The 15,615-nt window shown below is 42.4% G+C and overlaps 1 protein-coding gene across 1 annotated transcript in view; it reads left to right on the forward strand.

Annotated features, from left to right (window-relative positions):
• The window catches only part of ACAN (aggrecan), an 85,165-nt gene that overhangs the window by 41,234 nt on the left and 28,316 nt on the right, over positions 1-15,615 (forward strand). Inside the window, exons 2-8 of the mRNA XM_072617974.1 lie at positions 1,010-1,086; positions 2,576-2,959; positions 4,407-4,581; positions 5,843-5,970; positions 7,181-7,474; positions 10,859-11,314; positions 14,186-14,360. Coding sequence (XP_072474075.1) covers positions 1,017-1,086; positions 2,576-2,959; positions 4,407-4,581; positions 5,843-5,970; positions 7,181-7,474; positions 10,859-11,314; positions 14,186-14,360 — 1,682 coding nt within the window. The 5' untranslated portion in view covers positions 1,010-1,016. The remainder of the gene's footprint in view (positions 1-1,009; positions 1,087-2,575; positions 2,960-4,406; positions 4,582-5,842; positions 5,971-7,180; positions 7,475-10,858; positions 11,315-14,185; positions 14,361-15,615) is intronic.

The following is a 15,615-nucleotide window of genomic DNA, read 5'->3' on the forward strand; positions in this document are numbered from 1 at the left end:
GTAGAGCAACAACCTTGGAGTCAGGAGGACCTGAGTTCAAATTTGACCTAAGACACTTGACACTTACTAGTTGTGTGACCTTGGGCAAGTCATTTAACCCAAATTGCCTTGCCATCCCCACTCCTAAAATAAATAAATAAATAAATAAAGGAAACTGAACATTGAGTCACTGAAGAAACAATAGTCATCCTAGAGAAGAGATGATAAAATATACCATTCTCCTCTTGTAAGAGAAACGAAGGACTATAACTATATTGTCATGTGTTTTGGTTGGTGGGTTACCTGTTGGGTTTTATTTTGTTGCTTTTTCTTTGTTATGGGAGGGGTTCGTTATTGGTATACCCTAAAAAAGACCATTGGGTAAGGACAAAAGACATCACGGAAACTTGTTTTATTAATGGAATGATGTCATAAAATGCTAGAGGTCATTGAGACTAGTCACTGTGGTAAAGGAAAGCTTTCTTACTACAGTAAAATCAGTTTAAAAAACATTTACTAAATGCCTGATATGTGAGCGCCACTGAGTTGTTCTATGATTATTTTTTATATCTTACCTTCAATGGGTTTTTTTTTTTTACATAGTCTCATTCTTCTAAAGGTTTTGTGAAGCTGGGAGTCACTGGAAGGAATATTTCCTTTAACTAGGGGGAGGTTCCTTAATCTGAAGGAATTAGAATGACAACTGGCATTAATATAGCACTTCTTAAGATTTGCCGAGTACTTCATAAATATTACCTCATTGGATCCTCACAACAGCCCTGAGAGGCAGGTGCTATTATTATTCCCATTTTACAGATGAGAAAATTGAAGCGAACATAAATGACTTGTCTAGTATCACATAGTGAGTATCTGAGGTCAAAGCTGAACTGAAGTCTTCCTGACTCAAGGTCCAGTGTTGTATCCACGATCTCACTTCTCACTTCCTAGAGGGTCTTCCCTCTGTGTTCTTCCTGGGCTTCACTCCAAGCTAACCACCCAAATTCTGGGTTTCTTTTTTTATCTGTTCCAGGTAAATTATGACCACTTTACTCTTAGTGTTACTGAGTTTGCGAGTCGTCACTGCAGCCATCTCTGTGGAAGTTTCAGGTAAGGGCTCCAACATTTCGAACTCCCTAAGCAGTGACTGAGTCTTCCCCTAAGGTACCTCCTTGATTCAGGGGCTGATAGCTTCTCAAAGATTATGTCAGCAGAGAGTCAGCTCTGGCTGGACTTACACAGACGGAAAGACTCCAAGTATGGGTCTATTATATATCTGTCATAGAAGAACGAGCCAGCCTAGCCAATCCAGAAAGGATTATCAGCCCAAGGCTGACCAGCAGGTGATCACGGTCTCTAGCCATAGCCCTGGCCAAAGACGAAGGTGTGGGGAGTTGTTATCTGCATTATCACAGAACCGCAAATATAATCTAAGAATCATTTTCGTCTTGTACTGCAAACATTGAAACCTCTCAAAAGCTATCTTCACTCATCTACTCAGCATGGATAGAGTACCAGTCCAATTCTATATGCCCTTACTAAGCATTAACTAGGTATGAGATACTATGCTAGGCCTTGAGGATACAGAGAGGAAACAAAAAGCAGTCCTTACTTATTATAGCTTAACACATAGGTAGGAGAAAATTATTGAACTAAAGTATGAGAAGAGTACCAGTGAGGAGATGAATTTCTGCCTGTGTCCCATGATCACCACCTCTCCTTCCTCTTCCTGTATCTTGTTCTTGCTTAGGAAGCACTAGTTAAATCAAAATTACCATAGTGCCACCCTCTGACTTTATCCATAATCCCTGACCAATTAAGCCACAACTCCCTCCCCTTCTTACCACTCCCCATCTGTACTGTATCCCCTAAACTCTTTGAGGGCAGGGACTCTGTCAATTTTGTATTTATATCCCTAGCATCTAGTACAATGTCTGCCTCATGGTCGGCACTTAGTAAATACTGACTGATTGATTGTAGAAATTACCATTCTTGCTTTTTGCCTCAAAAAGTTAAAAATATAATCTAGATATCCTTGTCTTCTTCCCCGAATTTCTTGAACTACTTTACGTTTTCAGTATGTCATATATAACCTCAAATTTTTTTTCTATTTCTACTATTCATTGTTCAAAATTTTATTTATCTGCAAACTACCTTCTGTAAGCAGATGTTTCTAGTGTCCTATAATTTAAGTCTGTGCTCAATCTGATTTTATTTTCTCTCAGCCTTTGTCCTTCCAAAGCCAAGAGTCCTAGTCTATTCTCCAGTGTTTGCTTTTCCCTTCTCTGGATCTTTTTAAATTCTTTAATGCCCAGAACTTCCCAGTGCCTCATTTTCTCCTGAATCCCTAACACAGGGAGTTGAAAGAGGATGACCCTCCGTTCAGAAGTAGAGTTGATGCTAACGGCATCAAATGGGACAAGGCACTGACCAACACACCAAGCTTTTGTCCTAGACTCAAAGGCATTGCCCCCGTTGGTGAATCTGAGGTGGGGGGGAGGGGTATTTCCTCTTAATTTAGAATAGTACAGTCCTTAAAATGCTCTGATGTTATCAGTTTGTTCCTGACCTGCCTCTCTCCCATTCTCTTCCTTTCTAGACCATGGTAACTCACTGAGTGTGAGCATCCCAGAGCCTTCTCCCCTTCGTGTGCTCCTTGGGAACTCTCTCACCATCCCTTGCTATTTCATCGACCCTGTGCACCCTGTGACAACGGCCCCTTCCACGCCCCCTCTGTCCCCCCGGATCAAATGGAGCCGCCTCTCAGAGGAGAAGGAGGTGGTCCTTTTGGTAGCTACTGAGGGACGTGTGCGGATCAACAATGCCTACCAGGACAAGATCTCACTGCCCAACTACCCTGCCATCCCCAGTGATGCTACTCTGGAGATCAACAACCTTCGCTCCAATGACTCAGGCATCTACCGCTGTGAGGTGATGCATGGCATCGAGGACAGCCAGGCTACCCTGGAGGTCATTGTGAAAGGTGAGGGTCCCCCTTCTCTGCTCCCCATGGAACCCTCTATCCCTACTCAAGTGTATTAAAGGACCTGAGTTCAGATCCCACCTCAGAGGCCCTCTATGTGAGGCTATGTGACCCTGAACAAGGCATTTAATCTCTTTGTTCCATGGTTTCTTATACATTGGAAACATAAAAGAGGGTTGGACTTCAAGGCCTCGAAGGTCCCTTCCAGCTCTAAATCTATGATTCTATAATCCACCTATGATCCTAGCAAAGTTCCAAGATACTTTTTCTCCCCCACATTTATTTGCCTGAGTTGCCCAAGGGAAACAATTTTATCCTCTGAAGTAACAATAATACCTCACATTTTATACTTTCAAAAATGCATTTGTATACATTTTCTTACTTATTCCTCAGAAAATACTGTGCGATATTACCATTTTACAGATGGGGAGACTAAGATCTAGTGGCTTAGCTATGGTCACACAGCAAGTTAATATAATAGCATGTTGGCAAGTTAGTAGCAGTTGTGATTAGAATACTGTCCCTTAATTCTTCATCTGGGAAGCTAGGTGGCACCATAGTGCACAGAGTGCAGGGCCTGAAGCCAGACTCATCTTCATGAGTTCAAATCTAACCTCAGACACTTATTCACTGTGTGACCCTGGGCAAGTCATTTAACCCTGTTTGCCTCAGTTTTCTCATCTGTAAAATTCTATGGAGAAGGAAATGGCCAACCACTCCAGTATATTTGCCAAGAAAACTCCAAATGAAGTTACAAAGGAAAATCACAGTGGAGATATGATCAAAATATGTCACAACAATTCTTTGTCTGGCACTGTTTCTGCTATGTCATGCTGCCCCACCTCTGGATAATCACAGAAGACACAGAAAGTGATGAAATTTATATTACTTGTCTATTTTATTTATGACCCCAAAGAGAACATAGGGTCTTTCTTGGGCAGCAACAGTGCTTCTGGCATCAATCCACATTGTCACCAGGTATTACCCAACAGAAAACACATAAATAGGAAGTTTTGGGGAAGATGAGATCTTTCTCAAAAGATAATCCAAAATGGGCATTCAAAGAGCAGAGAACCTGGAATCCCTGCACTTGAGTTTTAAAATTACATACATTTTCAAACCTGTATTTCAGTATAATTGGTTTCCTTTGTAGTTCTATGTACCTTATTTTATGCATTTAAAAACATTCTGAGATGGGATCCATTGGTTCCACTAGGCTGCCAAAGGGATCCATGATACAAAAAGAGGTTAAAAATCCCTGTCTTCTATAGAGGAAAGGCTTCAAATCCAAGGATAGCCAAGAAATCTACTGCGGTCACTTTTATTTGTCCAAGGGACTTTGAGAATCCTTTTCCCCAGAAAAGAGAGATAGCATCCAAATATGATGCCAGCAAGGCATTAGCGATTCTGACTGACATCTTCTTGTGTGTGCGTGTGTGTTTTCCAGGCATCGTGTTCCATTACAGAGCGATCTCTACCCGCTACACCCTGGATTTTGAGAAGGCACAGCAGGCTTGCCTACAGAATAGTGCAGTTATTGCCACCCCTGAGCAGCTACAGGCCGCCTATGACGATGGCTACCACCAGTGTGATGCTGGCTGGCTGGCTGACCAAACTGTCAGGTAGGCAGTGGGATCATGGAGAAGGGGTAGAGGAGGAAGGGCGTAGATTTAGGGACTAGGAAACTAGGATGGAAGAGAAATAGGAGAAAAAGAAGGAGAATACCTTGCCTAGGCATTGTAGATATTTAATATGTATAATATTATGTATATTATTATAGAGAGAAGGTATTTCTTAGAATTTGAAAGACCTAGATTTACATCCTGTCTCTGACATACTCTACATGTGTGACCAGAAGCAAGGCATTTAATTTCAGTAACTCAACTAATCCTCTAAGGGAATCAGTTAGAGTTGAGTTATAGGGGCAGACAGGTTATTGATCTATATTAGTGGAAAGCATTTTCATACCAAGAGTACCCTACACAGCTGGAATCATAGGTCCAGACCCTACCACCCTCCACCCCTGAAAAAAATAATCTCTTATTTTATCTTAGAAATGCTGACTTCAAGTACTGTTCTTAGTGAGTGTTTGGTTAATTCAAATAGACTATATCAAACACTCCCAGAGTGAATGCTGCTGCATTATCAGTGATAGACAGGGATAAAGACAAGTAAGAAGCAACATTCTTTCTTACTCTGGAGGAGCTCACAGTCTAGTTGGAACAAAGCAGACAGAGAAGTTGGGAAGACCAGATGATAAAAGCTAACATTTCTATAGCACTCTAAAGTTTACAAAGCACTTTACATATGATTTCATTTTATCCTCACAATAACCCTGTAAGGTAGGTACTATAATTATCCCCATTTTTCAAATGAGGGAACTGAAGCTGACAGAGAGAGGTCTGGTTATTTTTCCCAGCACCAAATAGCTAGTGCCTGAGGCAGAATTTGAATTTGGATCTTCCTGGCTTCGAGTCACTGTAGTCACTGTATCACCTAACTACCTCTCAAATATTTTTTTAAATATGAATGCTAAAAAATAGTTGAATAAATAGACAAAGGTGTCAACCTGCAGCCCACAACTCTATTGAATGTGGCCTGAACCAGACTAAAGTATCATTGGGAAATATTAACAAAATAAATGAAAATACAATAAAACATAGATAATATTACATTTTAAAACTGAAGTCATAGGTGGCCCACAAAGATCCTTATGTACAGGTTAGTGGTCACCCCCCCCCCCTAATTTCTGTTTGAGTTTAACACCACATATCTGCAACTACCTTGATACATGTACATATAGTCACAGGCAGGCTTTCTTCAGCCTATAGCTGGTTCCCCTCTCAGTCTGTCTTCTACGCCCTTTCACTCTGTTCCTATTAGATACCCTATCCACAGCCCCCGTGAGGGCTGCTATGGAGACAAGGATGAATTCCCTGGAGTAAGGACCTATGGCATCCGAGATACCAACGAGACCTATGATGTCTACTGTTTTGCAGAGGAGATGGAGGGTAAGTGTGTCTGAGGATTCGAATCTCCATTTCTTCCAAAAAACATACCACTAGGGCCACAAAACATATGGGCATTTACCCAGGGCTGTTCTGTTCTGTTCTGTTCTCCCAGCAAGGGAATGAAATGAGCAGCATAGCCTCCTCTCTCTTAAAACTTTGCCTAGTGTCCTACCATCTGGAGGATTCACCTGTTCTGCTTTGTGGCCATACTATATACTCCTGAACCAGAATTTCCTCCTTTCCCAGTTAATGGAGCTCTCAACTCCATCCCAACAGAGCTAGCTCCCCATTTTCATGCCTATACTCAGGGTACCCCTAGGTTCACTTCCGCAGCCCTGGACCTTACTTAAGCAGTATTAATCGTTTTAAGGTCTATGTATGACCTTGGCAGGAATCGGACTGAGGAATCATTGCGTAATTCACAGACTTGGCTGGGAAAACACGATCAGCTATGGTTATAGCTGAAGTGGATATGCTATCTTTTCCTCCTCCCTTTTCCTAGCCCTGTTCTTGCCCCTTTTGGGGGTACTCCCCCAAATTCTAACCCAAGTATCCAGTACTCTCACATACCTCCTCTTGCCTTCAAGAAGAGAACAGATAAGCTTATTTATACTAAGGCATCAGGCATTGCATGAACAGTATCTTATTTGGAAGAGATAGCTTCCAAAGGTCATGAAGCTCCAGGCCCTTATTTACTATGTGTGACTCCCAGGAGAATTTCTATTTTAAAAGGAGCCCAGGAATTCGTTTCCAGCCTTGGGAATTCATGCACTAGAAACAGGCCGGTGGAAGAGTTATATTTAGGTAACAAAGCCTTCCTGCTACCCCTCATATCACACCTACTCTTCCCACCGATAAAGCCAGTTTTGATTTTTATCATTTTAACTGCTCTTCCTTTGACTTTCTCTGTTTTCTTGATGTTGGCCTGCCCAAAGAATTGGAGATCAGGAACCTTGAATCTTTGGGGGATGGGTTGCTGGTCAAGGTTTGAGATTTTCAAAGACCTGCTAAAATGAAGACCTAAGGAATGTATAAATAGGAGTCTGAGAATCCTAGCACCCCAGAAAACTGTGGCATTAGGAATATGAAGAATTGGGAGAAAGAATCTGGAAAATTGAGACTTTGGGCACCTGGAGAACCAGGGTTTTTGATAAGATCATATTAGAGGAAGAGAGGGAAATGCTCACATTAGTTGATATGTGCTTTCCAGGGGAAGTCTTTTATTCAACATCCCCAGAGAAATTCACCTTCCAGGAGGCAGCAAATGAGTGTCGGCGCCTGGGAGCCCAGCTGGCAACCACAGGGCAGCTGTACCTAGCCTGGCAAAGTGGAATGGACATGTGCAGTGCTGGCTGGCTGGCTGACCGCAGTGTCCGATACCCCATCTCCAAGGCACGTCCTAATTGCGGGGGCAACCTCCTAGGGGTAAGGACTGTATACCTGCATGCCAATCAGACGGGCTACCCGGATCCCTTATCCCGATACGATGCCATCTGCTACACAGGTAGGTTTCTTGCAGTTTCAGGGTTTGGGGTGGGGGATAGGGCAAGGAATTCCTGGAGAGGAAGAAAAGGAAAGTGGTATAGGTTTAGCACCTGAATTATTAACCGCTTATACCTCCCATTTCCCCCCATATACACATACCAATCTACTTTACACTCAGGAAAAAGTCAGTAGACATGAATGTTCATTTCTATTTTGCACTAATTCATGGTATTGATTTGTCTTCTCTGGGCCTCAGTCTCCCCATATGTAAAACGACAGTGTTGATCTAGAATCTCTAAGGTCCTTTCCAACTTTACCATTGACTGAGTCTATTGTTTTCCCCTTAGGTATCTTTTTCTTATAAAGAGAAGGAATAAGAAACAACTTCAGCTAGTGGCAAGCATCCAGGCAAACCTATAGGAAAGCTAGGTGGCACAATAGATAGAGCACCTGTCCTGGAGTCAGGAAGATCTGAGTTCAAATTTGGCTTCAGAGGCTTACTAGCTGTATGACCCTGAGCAAGTCACTTAACCCTGATTGCCTCAGTTTCCTCATCTGTAAAACAAGCTGAAGAAGTAAATGGCAAAACCACTCCAGAATCTGCCAAGAAAACCCCAAATGGGGTCATGAAGAGTCAGATACCACTGAACAAGAAAAATAACAAAGCAAACCTAGGCTGGATCTGACTACAGCCTTTAAATTCAACACTCATTTCATCAGTTCTGGTATATGCTGTGTGCTTGATCTCTGGGGTAGTGCTAACTACAACCCCAAGACCAATCCAGATACCACCTACACCACAGTAATGATATAAGGGGTAGAGAAACTCAGGACCAAGCAAGGCTGCAGCTTCCAAACCTTGGATATTCTCGCCCCTACAATCACTGACCTTTCACCACCAAAAACAAGGCTGCTTGATCTAGGACACACACATTCACCTCTTTGTCCTTACCTGTGTGCCTTAAATTCCCCAGAAAAGGAACCTGTTTGATTCTCCTGTGTCCCATAGCCCTGAGCCTGTAGCTGGCACCTCAGGACAGTCTTCTGTGGACTGTGAAAGGGGTACTTGTGCTGTTTTCCACCTCTGCATGCCATGGGGCCCTGTTATCCTTACTGTAGTGACATCAGGCAATTCTCTCACTAGGCTACAACTTAGCTTCTCTTGTCACAGCTCTGTCATGTCAACGCTGGGGGGCAGTGCAGACCAGTTAGGGAAAAGTGTCTTCACTTTAATCAATTCAGACAGAAAGGTGATCATCAAAAGTTCAGAACTAGACCATATGACCTATTGAGTCCTCCAATGTTAGAGGAATACCCTGAATGGAGAAAAACCCAGATTTTTCTTTGGAGAGTTAAGGATGGAGCATTCTGACCTCAAGAGATCCAGCTATATTTATCACTATAAAACTAACCCTAACCATTCATCTGTGAATGGTACCCCACCCCTGCCTTCCTGACCCCAACTAGTGAAGGATACATACTCCAGATACCTAGACAGCATCCAACCTTATATAAAGACTTCTCATACAAATCCAGGTCACAAGGAATCACAGATTTATATGGTTCTTTACATAGATTAGGTTCTTTGAACCTCACAACAACCATATGAGGTAGGTTCTGTAGGATTCCTTATTCCCATTTTACAGATGAGGTAACAGGCTTAGAGTAGTTAAATTATTTTTTTCCAGAATCCCATAGATAGGTAGTGCCAAAGGTGGGATTTGAGCCTGGTCCCTCTCAATGCCAAGTCTAGCATTCTATCCACTCTATCATGCCCCCATATCCTAGGGGAAATTTTAGCTTATATCTCCTAGACTTGACTATATGTAGGCTCCTATGTCCTATGATCCTGGTATACACCAGTGTTTCCCTTCAATGCAGTGGCAACCAAGGGTAAAAGGAAAGTCTAACTGAGATTGCATTATTCCAAGGAGTACTTGAGCACTTGCTCCATCACCCACAGAGTAACCCAAAATTTTGTTGGTGGGGACAAGGATGCCAGTTAGGGACATTAAGAGTTCATTGTTGCATTTTATCTATACTTTGTTTCAAACTGAAAGTTCATCAGACAGGGAGATAAAAGACTTGAGTTCTAATTGCAGTTCTATCACTAAAAAGCTGTGTGACCATGGGCAAGTATTTGTTATGATCATTTAAATTAATATTAGCAATAGTGGATAGGGACTGGGTCTGTAACTTCAGCGAGATATGGAACTCCCAGAGTTCAAAGCACTCTCAAGCAATGCGTCTCTGTGACTTCTATCCTTGGTGCATGCAGCACTGAGATTAACTAATTTTTCCAGGGTCACAAAACCCATTGATATCAGAGACAAGACTTAAACTCTAGTCTTTTGGATTCCAGGGTCAGCTTTCTATACTACACAATGGCTGCCTCACTAATAACAGTAATGCAAACAATAATTCCTTGTATTTGTATAGTAATATTCAGTTTGAAGTAAATTTTACATACATTGTCTCATTTGGGCCTCAAAATAGACCTCTCATACATTTGGAGTCAGAGTTCTTGTCCCCTTTTTAAAATTTTTTTACAAATGAGGAAACTGAGGCACCAATGATAATGCAGCTAGTTAGTGGCAGAGCATTGGCTAAAACTGATATCTCCTTAGAACAGGGGTGCTTAAATTTTTTTGTGTCATGGACCACTTTAACAGTCTGGAGAAGTTTATGAAAAGACTTCTCAGAATTATGCTTTGAAATGCGTAGAATAAAATTCATGGAATTACAAAGATAGCTAAAAGTTAGTCAAAATAAAACTAAAAATAGTTTTTAAAAAAAGCTATTCTCATCCAAGTCTATGGAACCCTAGGGGTCCAGAATTCCCAAATGAAGAACTTCTACCTAGTCCACTTTGAACCGTAAATAAGAGGTAATAATGAACAGGTAAATAAGAGGTAACAATGGTAGAAATGCTCTTCTAAAATTCTGACATCCTGAGAATTTTCCACTAATTTTGCCACCAATTTGTGGTATTGATTTGAACAAATCACTTTTCTTCTCTGGGCCTCAGTCTCCCCATATGTAAAATGACAGTATTGAGCTAGAATCTCTAAGGTCCTTTCCAGAGGTCATTTGTCTCTGAGCGGCACATGCATGGTCAAGCAGATGCCACTTGTCCACAGATGTGGGGCCATATGGTTTCTCCTCTCTCTCTCCCTCTCTGCTGGCATATAAATGGTGCTGCACAGGTAACAAGAACAACATCTGAGAGATAAATGTTGGCACAATGTGGATCATTGATAGTAACCGTGTAATACCCACTCAAACTGTCCCCTTGCCCATCTTGGATGGCGCAGATAGGACTGCTGAAGGGATCGGGAGATTAGGGAGATTTTGAACAGACCCACTTCCCTGATTTTCCCTCGGCCTTTGCTTTCTACCCCAGGGGAGGACTTTGTCCAGATCATACCAGAGAGTTTTACCGATGATCTGAGCAGTGAGGGGGAGATCACTATTCAGACTGTCACTCAGCCTGATGTGGAACTGCAGCTGCCCCAAAATGTCACGAAGCAGGAGTCCCGAGGCAGCATCATCACCTCAGAGACTGTCATCACTCCTACTGGGCCTGAGCCTGAGGAGGCCTTCACCTGGACACTGGCTGGCACAGGCTACCCAGTGCTGGAAAATGAGACTGAGGAGGCCACCAAACCATGGGGCTTCCTTCCGGAGGCCACTGCCTCTTCCCGTGATGCTCTGTTCCCCAGGGAAATCACAGAGGGGGCTGCCACTGCCACCCCTGAACTGGAACCTGCCACAGCCTTCACGAGAGAGGGCTTAATTGCACTGGTGACATCTGCTCCAGAAGTTGCTACTGTCCCTGAGCGACCACTCTCACCAACAGGTAAATCACCAGGTAATTCATAGTGCAATGAACACCACAAGTTATATTGGAAAGCTCATGGTTCTGGGAGGCAGGAGACCTGAGTTCTTGCCCTATCAATGCTCTGGTCAAATCACTTCTCACAACTGCAGCCACTTCAAATGTAAAAGGAGGCAGCTGGACTAGGATGATCTTCAAGGTCCCTTTCAGTCAAAATTCTGCAATACTAAGCATTTGGAAATGCCAATAGAAGTAGAACCTCCCTCTTTTTTCAGGTCTTCTCTTGGCAGCCTCAAGCTCATGATCTGTGTGACAACTGCCTGTCTGCCACCCCCAGATCCCAAATTGGGATTGGGTAGCTGGTCTTCAGTCAGTCAGTCAGTTACTATGTGCTAAGCACCCTTTGTCCTGGGGTGACACACTCATAGCACTTTCCCATGGTGCTTCTTCCCTTGTCCATGTCACCCCCATCCAACCAGCACCCTTCTGCCAACCCCAGAATCATCAGGGTTCCCTCAACAATTAGACTCCCAATAGTGTGGCAACTCCAGCTGTCTGGATCTTGCTTTCTCTCCCCAAGCTCTACCTTAGGTGAGACTACTTTCCACTCTCCCTTCCTCCTTTACCACTAGAATATTGCTAGTGAGATCTCTGTTCACTCCCAAACTTTTCTCTATTGAACAAAATTTCCCATTTGGGGGTGTTTGTCTCAAAATCTTACCTTAATAAATGTTGACAGATTCATTGAAAACCACCCAAGTTAAGGGTCTGGAGGTGGAAGACAGGCAGAATTCAGCATTATTAGATAATCTAACATAGCCACAGCTCCTTCAAATCATATAGACTAACTTGATTGTAAGCCCTTTGAGGGAATTCAGAGAGTCTTTGGATAGTCCTATTACTGTCAGACTTCCAGGAAATACCTCACACACAAAGACTGGCACCAACAGATTATCACATCATTTATTTATTTAGAATCAACTTGTAGTTGATTCTATGGAAAAAGAATTAGCCCATTCCTTTCAACTCAAAATCTCAGAAGAGCAATACTGTTATGAAAGCATCCGTTAAGACTATATACTTCTAAGCAGATAAAAATAGTGAACCTACAAATCTGGCATTAAAAAGCTGATACTCAAATATTCAAAAACTCAAGAGGCCATGTGATCCCATTGATTTAGGCGTTCTCTCCAGTGATGGAGATCACCCCTCAGCCAATATCGGCCCATTCTGAAGGATTCTTTCTGATGTCCCCCCATAAGTAAACCACAGGGGACCCACCTAGTATTCTGGAGGCCTTTCTCACTTCTCCTGACACTGCCAGGGTACCTAACCATGGAGCATGGTTATGTACCCAGCAGCTCTCACCTTCTCCATTTGACCAGCCCATCCTATTTTCCTATCTTACATCTCCTGGATAACATCTTTTATTCTTCCTCTTTATCTACATGTTGTAGCCTGCTGTTACCTACCACAGGTCTCACCGTTGCTGTGTGTGATATTCATTTTAAATTTTCCAGTGATCCTTATGTTCCATATTTCACTGCCAAATAGTGAAAGATTGATGTTGATATATATATGTATATATATATATATATATACATATGTATGTGTGTGTATATATGCATCATATATATATATCAGGGTAATATATAATATTATATATAATATATAAAGATTATGTATCTATATATAATATATTATATATAGATATATCATTTATAATATAAATATAAATATATAATAAATACATATCAGGGATATATATATCAGGGTAGGTGCAATTTGGAAGGAAGTGTAGATATCTTATATGGAAAGCTGTAGGCTGCTAGAAAGCTTGCAGTGCTAGGAAGAACCAATGGTGAAAAGTTACCAGTCATTAACAGATCAACTCTCACCTGGTGGAAAGTTTGCCTGAAGAAGAAGAGGGCTACAGAACAACTCCAATGACCAATCAGGAATGGCTAGGTAAATGGAAAACTTTAGGAAATGAAAGAAAGAGGAGTGGATAAAGGGGAATCCTTTAGCAGCTAAGGGACCCTAGACTCTCAAAGCAGCAAGATGGTGAGGTAAACACTGAGCCCCTAAGGGCGCCCTTGAAAAGAAAACAATCATCAGTGTACCAGAAAGTCACTAGATTTTCCTCCGAAGTCCAGGGAATGAGAAAGAGAGCCAAGGCTCCTAAGGTTTAATCAAGTTGTTCAAAATGATCAGCCACAGAATATGGGTCTGGGTAAAGGCGAAAGCAGAAGGAGGAGAGGTGGGAGGGTAGGAAGCATATTGGTCATCATTAAACAATAATTTTTTAATATTATCCATAGTTCTAGAAGTGTACTACCTTCTAGGGATTTCTGCTCTCACATTAGAGTCACTTCACCTTTACAGGGGCTCTCAGCTGTAAAATGATGAGATCTAAAGTCTCTTATAGCTTTAAAAATCTTTTGAAAGAGACACAGGGACAAATCTATGAACCCCACCCTGCCTCCCTTTTAAAATGACTTGCCATTTACATCTTGTTGGTACATAGTTATCTGAATGTTTCTGTGAGCCCCTTGAGGTCAAGGACTGTGTCTGCCTTTCTCAGATCCTCAGCACTTAGCACAGCGACTGGCACATAGTAGGCAATAATAAGTGTTTGATGATGATGAAAGAAAAAAGTGAGTCTTTGAAACCTGGTGGCATGTTTGGCTAATTCAATGAGTAAACCTATAGGTGTGATGCAATAGTAAAAAGGATTTGGGATGTTGGGGCTTTGGAGTAGAAGTGGGAAGCATGCTTTTAGCATCACCAAGCTTTTGAAAAGAAGTCTCGGTCTGCATCTCCCTCCCCACCGCTGCCACCTGCAGTTGAGGCTGAGGCTGACTTTTCCCTTTTCCTTCTCTTTTCCACCAGGTGTTGTGTTCCACTACCGCCCGGGTTCCACCAGATACTCTCTCACCTATGAAGAGGCCCAGCAGGCCTGTAGGGACACAGGAGCTGTCATCGCTACACCAGAACAGCTGCAGGCGGCCTATGAGGCTGGCTATGAACAGTGCGATGCTGGGTGGCTGCAGGACCAGACAGTCAGGTGAGCCCTGGAGCCAGGACCTCCCTTTCTCCCTTGGATTTTCAGATAGAAATCACAGAATCTCTAAGTTGGAAGGGATGTCAGAGATCCAATCCAACCTCCAGCTGGGCAGGAATCCTTAGGCAAGTGATGATACTTCTCTGGGCTTCCATTTCCTCAGTCTATAAAGCAAGGCCATGGGATAAAGTGACCTCTTGGTCTCTTCTGGTTCTGGACCCAAGGTCTTATGATCAGGAATCCTGGGACAGGTCACTTCATTCCTTAAGGTCACAGTTTCTTCAAATGTAAAATGAGGGGGATGGATTAAAGGATCTCCCTATTATCTTCCATCTCTATGTCAATGACCTTATGATCTCTATATCCAGAAAAAGTGGTCCTCAACACTACTTGAATTTGGTTTGTCCTGAGGCAGCCCATTCCTCAGGTAGCTGTACCTGTACAACATTCCTAGGCACTTTCCTAGCCATGGTGACCTCTGGTCTTGGCACAGCAGAATTCGACCACAGAAAGGGTCCCACATGTACAAAAAAATTTTAGCAGCACTCTTTGTAGTTGCCAAAAACTGGAAATCAAGGGGATGCCCATCAGTTGGGGAACGGGTGAACAAATTATGGTATATGAATGTAATGGAGTACTATTACGCCATAAGAAATGATGAACAAGAAGACTTCAGAGAGGCCTGGAAGGACTTATATGATCTGATGCTAGGCAAAAGGAGCAGGACCAGGAGAACTCTGTGCACAGCAACGACCACAGTGTGCGAGAGTTTTTTCTGGTAGAGTCGGATCTTCATAGCAATGCAAGGACGTAAAAAAAAAAATTCCCAATGGTCTTCTAAGGCAAAATGCCTTCCACATCCAGAGAAAGAACTATGGAATTCAATCGCAGAATGCAGTAGCTCATTGTGTGTGTGTGTGTGTGTGTGTGTGTGTGTGTGTTATGTTTTGGTTTGTTATATGATTTCTCCCATTTATTTTAGTCCTTCTACACAGCATGACTGTAGTGAAAATGTATTCACTAAGAATATATGTGTAGATCCTATATAGAATTGTACGCCATCTCAGGGATGGAGGGGGCAGGTGGGGAGTAAGTAGGGGGGGGAAATCTAAGTTTTGTGATAGCGATTGTAGATCATTAAAAATAAAAATAACAATAATAAAAAAAGAATTCGACCACAAGAAATGAGTTTGAGAGACATCCTCATAGCCTCTTAGGAGTCCAGAATCAAGCTATCGCTGTTGATTTCTCTCTGCAG

The sequence above is a fragment of the Notamacropus eugenii genome, chromosome 1 (assembly GCF_028372415.1).
Source record: "Notamacropus eugenii isolate mMacEug1 chromosome 1, mMacEug1.pri_v2, whole genome shotgun sequence".
NCBI lineage: Eukaryota > Metazoa > Chordata > Mammalia > Diprotodontia > Macropodidae > Notamacropus > Notamacropus eugenii.